Genomic DNA, 9,669 nt, shown 5'->3' on the forward strand with positions numbered 1-9,669 from the left:
ATGATCAACAATGAAGTTGTTTGAAGTTTGGCCATCGGGAATTGGTTGTACAGTAATTAAGAAAATACTAATACTAATACTAAATACTAATCCACTTGTATGCATGTTACACCATTAATAAAGACAGATGAAATCACCTGAAGATAATAAAGGCATTTAAATCAAATCAATGTAAAAACCTTATTAACACTAACAGGCACTGAAAGTTGTGCAATTTAACCAAACTGCAGCAGCATGTTTTGCAGACAACAGCAAAAGTCTGCTGTCTGAAAATGAATGATTCAGTAGACATTCCTCCATATGGTCTGCAGTTAGTCATGTGTCAAGAATGTGTTTGTGTGAGAGCTGCTATCAGAAGTCAGGTATGCAAGTCTGTCCTGCAGTCACCACCTACACTACTTAAAGCTACACTTTGTCACACGATACTAAGGTGAGTAATGCAACACTACCGGGGGTCTTAGTGTGATGTTATTTTACTAATGTCTTTGTCAAAGATTAGTCAAAGATAACAAGTAAACACATCATGCAGTTTTTAAATGAAGGTTTTTATTATTAAGGGAAAACAAAATCCAAAACTAGGCCCAGTGTGAAAAAATGTTTGCCCCCCCCCTGTTAAAACATAACTTAACTGTGGTTTATCACACCTGAGTTCAATTCCTTGAGCCACACCCAGCCCTGATTACTGCCACACCTGTTCGCTATAAGAAATCACCTGACAAAGTGAAGTAGACCAAAAGATCCTCAAAAGCTAGACGTCATGCTGAGATCCAAAGAAATTCAAAAACAAATGAGAAAGAAAGTAATTGAGATCTATCAGTCTGGAAAAGGTCATGAAGCCATTTCTAAAGCTTTGGGACTGCAGTGAACCACAGTGAGAGCCATTATCTACAAATGGCGAAAACATGGAACAGTAGAGAACCTTCTCAGGAGTGGCCAGCTCACCAAAATTATCCCAAGAACGCAGCGACGACTCATCCAAGAGGTCACAAAAGACCCCACAACAACATCCAAAGAACTGCAGGCCTCACTTGCCTCAGTTAAGGTCACTGTTCATGACTCCACCATAAGAAAGAGACTGGGCAAAAATGGTCTGCATGGCAGAGTTCCAAAACTAACATAAAGGCTTGTCTCAGTTTGCCAGAAAACATCTTGATGATCCCCAAGACTTTTGGGAAAATGGTCTGTGGACTGATGAGACAAACGTTGAACTTTTTGTAAGGTGTGTGTCCCATTACGTCTGGCGTAAAAGTAATACCGCATTTCAGAAAAAGAGCATCATACCAACAGTAAAATATGGGGGAGGTAGTGAGATGGTCTGGGGCTGTTTTGCTGCTTCTGTCATGGTTTTGCTAATGTTTTGTATGGATCACGACCCCATCAACACAAGACCCCAGAAACAGAGTATAGAGATATACTAGAGTTTATTGAAAAGTACAGGTAATGAAACGTGGGAGTGAGTGATGTCCAAAGGAGATGAGTGCCTATCCAGGTGAACGGTATGAAGAATGTGGTTTCTTCGAGGGCCAGGCACGGTACCGCCGAGTTGGTCCTCGGAGATGGGATGAACTGTCCGTATAGTGCCCGCAGAGCAATATCTGACGGAATCCTATTTCCTCTGTGGTCAGTCAGAGGTCCCGGTAGTCTCGAGGCTTGGAAAACAGGGAAAACACAAGAGACTAGATTAATATTGAGAAACGGAGATCACAGCATGTGCCTCCTAGTCCCCTCGTTCCTCGAGAGAGACAGGAGACCAAGCGTCTGCGAATTGTCCGAAACTAATCCACTTAGGAAAAAGCGTCCAACTCGACGAATCTTAATCCGCCTTGTGGGAACCAGAAGTAAATAAAACGCTAACTCGCTCCTCTTGAGCAGTATCCAATAGTCATTGATGGAAGCAAACAATCTGCCGTGAACTGGTGATTCCTCCGATCTTCCAGCTGTGCAGAAACACTAAGTAGCTTCTCTGAGCAGTAACCAACAGTCATTGAGAGAAGTAAAAAAGTAACTTGCCGTGAACTGGCGATTCCTCCGATCTCTCCAGTGGCCAAGATTTCAGGACTCATACCTCTGAAGTGTAAGCCTTGGCCCAAGGGTATGGTAGCAGACAACCCGGCGATTTGTGTCCACCCGATCCCTGCTACTTAAGCATAGGTCCACAGGTGACACAAATCAGCAATCATGTAAAGTTCAGTACATCTAACCCAAACGTTTCCCGTTGTCCCTTCAAAATAAAATCACGGAACCAGAAACCTAGTTTCCTGAATGTCACAGCTTCAGGACCTGGAAGACTTGCTGTGATAAATGGAACCATGAATTCTGCTGTCTACCAAAAAATCCTGAAGGAGAATGTCTGGCCATCTGTTCATGACCTCAAGCTGAAGCGAACTTGGGTTCTGCAGCAGCAGGACAATGATCCAAAACACACCAGCAAGTCCACCTCTGAATGGCTGAAGAAAAACAAAATGAAGACTTTGGTGAGGCCTAGTCAAAGTCCTGACCTGAATCTGATTGAGATGCTGTGGCATGACCTTAAAAAGGCGGTTCATGCTCGAAAAACCCTCCAGTGTGGCTGAATTACAACAAATCCAAGTTATCGCAAACGCTTGATTGTGGTTGTTGCTGCTAAGGGTGGCCCAACCAGTTATTAGGTTTAGGGGGCAAACATTTTTTGTTTTCCCTTAATAATAAAAACTTTCATTTAAAAACTGCATGATGTGTTTACTTGTGTTATCTTTGACTAATATTTCAATTTGTTTGATGATCTGAAACAAAGTGTGACAAACATGAAAAAAAATAAGAAATCAGGAAGGGGGAACACTTTTTCACACCACTGTGTATATATAGATCATATTATATTTATAATTAGCATCAAGCTTTGTATCTGTGCCATCAAGCAAGAAAAATATTTCATGACATGTACAGTGCTTCTGCATTCTGCAGAGGCAGTCTTATATGAGTCTTACATGTTATATAACTCCTAATATGTCGGTATAATTGCTAAACTGCAGGTGCGTGGTGAGCTTGCAAATATGGAAACATGCAGGACCCTGGACAAAAGATAAAAAATGTCTTCTTACATGGCAAATGTTTTAAGAGGTTATAATGTTTTCTGTCAAACACATGAATACATAGGGATATAGATATTTTAGGTTTCCTTTTCTAATCCGGCCTTTCTGTGTGGAGTTTGCATGTTCTCCCTGTGCTTGTGTGGGTTTTCTCCAGGTACTCTGGTTTCCTCCCACAGTCCAAAAACATGTATGTCAGGTTGATTGGTGACTCTAAATTGCCCATAGCAGTGAGTGTGAGTGTGTGAGGTTGTTTGTCTCTATGTGGCCCTGTGATGGACTGATGACCTGTCCAGGGTGGACCCCTGCCTTTCACCCAGAGAGAGCTGGGATAGGCTCCAGCAGATCCCTGTGTCCCTGGTTAAAGAATAAGTGGGTATAGATAATTGATGGATGGATGGATGGGTTTCCTTTTCTATGCACTGACAATAGACCCAAAATTGCCATATAGTATTTTGCAAATGGCTGCACTGTGTGGACTGGCAGAGCTTTTCTGCATGTAAATTTTAACCAAAGTGAAGAAAAATCTATTTTTCTTCTTATTTTAACTAATAAACTAGTTATATTATGTAGTAAAATAAATAGCAAACATTTTGCTTAAAACCTGCAATTTTATTATTGAGAGCTGAAATCGCACCTTTTGATTCTTTGCTTAGCATTACATGAGAAGATTGATACCACACTTATGTCTGTCCATTAGCTACATATATATATATATATATATATATATATATCAACTTATATACTTAACTATACTGTTCAAAGATTATCATCAAAGCTTATAAATTATGTGTAATTGATATGTTATGCCAGCTATTGTGATATCATGATATGTTTAATGTGATATGTTATGTTAAAAAACAGTTTATGTTTATAGAGTCTTCCTGGAGTGGAATCAATACTCTCATGTGTCTCTCCAAAAGAAAACCATTAAGCTTCTTTGAATGTTTGAACTGAACTTACTGAAACTCTCTATGCCACATCATGTACATAAAACCCACATCAGCTGAGTCACTCCACCAGCCCATGCAAACTCTGCTAGAGGCTTAAAAAAAACAGTGGTTTGTGAACACACAGGGGATTACATGTAGAAAAAAAATACATACAGTATGTATCCATGAACAAGAAATTTCTAAGACTGATTTACTTTTGCAAAGTTAAAACGTCTAGTAATTGAATTCTTAACTATACTTTCATGCAGATACAACACAGAATGACAAAATTGTAAATTTTGCACTTTGGTTACTTAATTGTTTTAGCAGCAAACGTTGATTGTTTGGTCATGTTAAGATTTTAATTTTGTTTACATATTCAACTATATAGAACAGTCAAATGAGGGTAAACATAATTAGCTTTATTGTACTAACTTTTATTGAAACTGGAAGTCAAGACAGTCTTGAGTTAGTGAAATCACCCCGAAATACCTTTCCAGAAATGATCATTCTGATAGCCAACCTGAACCAGCTGTAAAAGAAAGCATAAATAAATGGATTGAACATTGAATTTACTAAGCTAACCCAGTTCAGAGTTTCAATCACAGAAACCGGCACTGAATTTTTAGTAAACGGCACAAAGGTGATACAAAGAAAAAAAGGAGTCCAACACATCAGAAACACTCCCATAACAGTTGCAAGAGTTTTGGTGGCCTTTCTCTCCATCTTACTGACAGTTGCTCTGGACTTTAAGCTCTGACAGGTTGTGTTCTGGATGCTGCGTGCCTGTTTCTGTGCAACTAGAAAAATCTTCAGGTAGATGCTTACCATCACAATAGCTGGCAGGTAAAATGAAAAAGTAGGGCCCAAAGTACTTGACAGAAGGACATTCATAGAGCAACTTTTTTCACAGTTCTCATGGTGTAAACCTGCAGTCATAATACCAATTCCAGTTAGGACAGAAATACTCCAGTTTACCAAGATCATGACCACAACAACCCGACCATTTATCTTAGTTCTGTATGTCAGAGGGTGACACACTGCATAATATCTGTCAACAGCAATACAACATAAATTCAGAATAGAAGATGTACTCAAGGACACATCAAAGCTGCCTCGTATCTGACAAAATAAATCTTCATGATACAGACATGAGCTGAGAGAGAACGTCATGGTGAAAGGAAAGACTAAAACCCCAACGAGCAGGTCAGTCACAGCCAGAGAGAGGATGAGACAATTTGTAGGAGTGTGGAGCTGTTTGAAGTAAGTTATGGAGAATACAATGAGAAGGTTTCCACATGTTGTGACAACTGCTAATAAACCAAGGAAAATGTTTAGCAAAACACATATAACAGAAGGAGTGTGTGTTAGTACATAAGCATAATTGTTAATTTCATAGCAGGGATGTATATCGCTAACAGCAACAGTTCTGTTGACATTGGGCTCTTGTTCCATTCTTCCAGGTTCCTGGAATAACTGAAAATTAAAATACCTTTATCTTATCAATCATCAATATAGGATAAACATTAAATAATATTTTACAGACATATCTACTTGCAATATTACCTTTGTTCAGAAAGCCAACAAAAAACAAAACATTTTTTTTTAATACTCAACCCAGAGTATCTATGAATCTACAGCAGGCTGATGTTGGTCCTAGTCTCTGTGCAACTAAACAATAGATTTGGACTTTCACATTTTTCAACCTCTTTCTCATTTGAATAATTAGCCACCTCCATTAACAGTCTCTAGATGCCCAATCAGGTCTTACAACCATGAATCAATTTTTCATGAGCCAAACAACAAAGTAATAATGACACATAGTTCTCTAAGGCCTTTCATGACCTTTCAAACAGTAATACAACAACATCCAAACTAAAAACACGTTAACATTACATCACTGCATTAAGCTGTTCTGGTTTTGGACTTTTATTTTGGTTAATTTCCTGTTTTTCTCCTGTGTTAATCTTGGGTGGCTTTGTGTTCATTAGTTAAGATTAGTTTCACCTGTGTTAATTAGTTCTGTCCTGAAGGTATTTATACCGCCTGGTTTTCTTTATTCTTTGTTGGAGCATTAACAATTGTGGACTTATGTTTAGTTTTTGTTTTGTGTGTGCCCACCAAAGTGGTGGAGATATTTGTTGCCTGTGCCTGGTAGATCCAGGCGAAATAAAGTCTGTGTCTTGCACTTGGGTCCTCTCCTCTCCTCCTTCATCACCACCACCCTCAACTCATAACAGAATGCTCCAACCAGTAATGCACCCAGCGTTTTGGGAGTCCGTCGCTGCTTTCCAGCTATGTTTCCGATTCTTCCCCGGCTACTCAGTGGCGCTCGCGGCGTGCGCCCAGCAGGAGCAGCTGCTTCAGCCTTCCCCACCCAGCGTGTTTATGGAGTGCGTGAAAACGTTTGTGGAACTTTTTGCCTCCATACATACCTTGCTGGAGGTCTGCAGGAGTCAGCAACTACCTTTCCACGGAGCAAGGCAGCGATGCCTCGCGGCACTCCAACCCTCTCCACAGATATTTCAGCATTGTTACACGCCGGTGTCCCAGTCGCCAGCGTCCCAGTTCCCGGCTAGCCTGTCAGTTGGTGAGCCAGAGTCCCTCTTCGCTGCCCAGTCCAGAGAGCCAGAGTCCCTCTTCGCTGCCCAGTCCAGAGAGCCAGAGTCCCTCTTCGCTGCCCAGTCCAGAGAGCCAGAGTCCCTCTTCGCTGCCCAGTCCACAGAACCAGAGTCCCTCCTCGCTGCCCAGTCCAGAGAATCAGAGTCCCTCCTCGCTGCCCAGTCCAGAGAATCAGAGTCCCTCCTCGCTGCCCAGTCCAGAGAACCAGAGTCCCTCCTCGCTGCCCAGTCCAGAGAACCAGAGTCCCACTTCGCTGCCCAGTCCAGAGAACCAGCGTCCCTCCTCGTTGCCCAGCGTCCGGAACCTCGCCGACGTGGCCATCCCCGTTGAGGTTCACCCCAGTATCCATAACCTCAGTGTGCCGATGTGGCCGTCCCCACTGAGGTTCCACACCAGAGCCCACTCCCTTGGTGTCGTGGCGAATGCGCTCACACCGAGGTCCACCCAGTTCCAGTCCCTCGGTGTCCCGGCAAAGGCGTCCACGCCAAGATTCAGCCTGTCCCAGTCCCTTGGCGTCACGGCTAAGGCGCCCATGCTGAGGTCCAGCAACCAGTTCCAGTCCCTGCGCAGCGGAGCGAGGTGTCCGTGCCAAGGCCCAGCATCCGGTCCCAATTCCTCGGCGTCGCAGCAAAGGTGTTCACACCGAGTTCCAGCTTGACCTAGTCCAGTCTGTTCCAGTACCTTGGCATCACACTCATGGACTTATGTTCGAGGAGCGTGTAATTTTTGTTTTTTATCCAGCCCGCCAAGTGGCAGAGATAATTGTTGCCTGTGCCTGGTAGATCCAGGCGAAATAAAGTTCATGTCCTGCACTTTGGGTTCTCTACTCCTTTATCACCATCACCACCATTTCATAACACTGTTATGTCAAATTATCTCAATGTTAGCAAATTATTGCTGATTTCCACCGACCAGTGTCAGTGTGACCAGTGTTTCGGGTCACCTATGAATGTAAGTTTAATATTAATTTCATCCCTTTTAAACATCTTTTTTTTTTTTAGTATTTTATTTTATGAATATATACTTTGAACTAGTAAATATTGTACCTGCTGAGGCCCCACAATAGAAAAGTATAACTATGCATAGTTCAAATCTAACTGCTGAGATTTGTGGTAGGTCTCCCCCATATCTCTGTGTAAAAAAACATAAACAATGTTGTACCTGCGTAACATCTGCGTGTTAGCTTTGTCATTTTGAACATGTTAGCATGTTATAATTAGGAGTTTAGCTCAAAGCACTACTGCAGTAAAGTATAGCCTCTTAAGGTCTTTACATCCCCTGAGCAACACAAATAAGCGGTACAAAAAGACACAAATTTTGAGGTGAATTAAACCCATGACAGGTATTAAACATTAAATGTGCAAATATGCCACTGCCGCTTCTAAAATGTCATGCTACAAAAAACTGACTCCTTATCAACCAATGATTGCCATGCTGATTTAGCTAAATAAAGGAATGAAAACAAGAAAATGTTGGGTGAACCCTATCCTAAGAAGAAGGAGCGTGATGCAGGAATTGAAGCTGTACAATCGTCATTTTCAGACCAACTTCAGGATGTCAGTAGAAGCCAATTGCAGAGGAACAATTTCAGGGAGGTCACTGAACCCAGAACACCACCTAGCCCTGTGTCTGAGGGAAAATATTGTCTGAGCACTGCTTTGATAAATATATCAACAGGTTTATCTTACTCATCTTAACGTGCATGAAACAATAAGCTAACAGCCTGATTTTACTTCTTTGATAGTTTTTTTCATATTTTCTGTTTACCACGGTCTGTGAAGATTCTCAGTGGACCAGGTGAAGTTATCTAGAGGTTGAATCATTAACTCAACCTGTTTACCACTCCTCACTTGTAAGCAGGTGGGGGAAAAAAATGCTGCTTTTTGCATGTGAAATGGTTTGTCGACAGGTTATTGATTCTAATCTTATTGACGTGAAACAATCACTCGAGAAATTTGCCTTTGGCATGTAAAGACCTTCAGTCTTGTTTGCTTGACAGATTCCTGACAACGGTAATAAACATGTCATCTCTCAAGGTGTAACCTAAAACCAAAATATGCCTGGAGGAAACTGTGCCATACTGTAAGATTCACAGTACTTCCTGATCAAAAGGTTACTGAAAGATCACAGAAACCAGAGAAACTCATTATGTGCTGGTTGCTGTAGTGCTATTCTAAAGACAGTCCTTTTTGGGTCCTAAAGACAGTCCTAAAGACAGGCCTAGTTGTGTAATGAACTAAACAAAATACGACACTATATGAGCTATATGGATTATGAGCAGTAATGTGTTTGCACAATGAGGTGATCTAGGGAAGCCCATAGTCACCAACTAAACAAAAGAACTGTCTGCAAAGTGAGTGGAAAGTTTCATTTGTGAAACTATGATAAGGAATACTTTTAAAATGACTTCAATTATCAAAAGATCACTGCTTTTAAATCACTTGTTTATTTTTGTTCTTTATTTTTGTTTATATTAAACTGTGTGTATTTCTATTTCTATTTTCCTTATCTACTTTTATCACTGCAGTTTTCTTCTCATTTGTATTTGTTTAAAATACAAACCCTCTCATTACATATGTTCTTGTCTTAAAAGTTTAATGCACTTTGATCTAAATGCTCAACTCTGTGTTCATGACCATGTCTCCAGTTAGATGATGTGATGCAACAGCCTTCAATTAAAGGTGTGAAAGTATGGAGTGGTTGTTGGTCCCTGAGCTGCTTTTGTCCCAAACAGGCAAATACACACACACACACACACACACACACACACACACACACACACACTCATGTCTGGTTTATCTCACCTCATCAACCTGGGGACTGGGGGTTTCTAGCAATAACAAAGCTAAAGGAGCAAAACAAATTTGTGGCACTTAATGATCTGACTAATAAGACAACATACCCACAGAGTCCAATTTAATGAGGAACATACAAACAAGAAATGTGAGAAGTGACAAGTGAGAAGAGCCTCCATTATTGTCTGAGGAATACTTTGTTGTCTCCACTAAAGTTTCCTTGAGTGTAAAAGTTGTTCTCACATTTGCATCACT

At 41.1% G+C, this 9,669-nt stretch overlaps 1 protein-coding gene across 1 annotated transcript; it reads right to left on the reverse strand.

The window, feature by feature from the left end:
• Nucleotides 1-4,450: 4,450 nt before the first annotated feature.
• LOC113137546 (trace amine-associated receptor 1-like) lies at nucleotides 4,451-5,452 on the reverse strand. The gene has a single exon (XM_026319267.1). It carries the CDS (start codon nucleotides 5,450-5,452, stop codon nucleotides 4,451-4,453), a length of 1,002 nt encoding a protein of 333 aa, XP_026175052.1.
• Nucleotides 5,453-9,669: the final 4,217 nt, after the last annotated feature.

The sequence above is a fragment of the Mastacembelus armatus genome, chromosome 24, assembly GCF_900324485.2.
Source record: "Mastacembelus armatus chromosome 24, fMasArm1.2, whole genome shotgun sequence".
NCBI classification, from domain to species: Eukaryota; Metazoa; Chordata; class Actinopteri; order Synbranchiformes; family Mastacembelidae; genus Mastacembelus; species Mastacembelus armatus.

Coding starts and splice junctions, on each gene's coding strand:
- LOC113137546 (XM_026319267.1), bottom strand. CDS start 5,452: ATGGAACAAGAGCCCAATGTCAACAGAACTGTTGCTGTTAGCGATATA.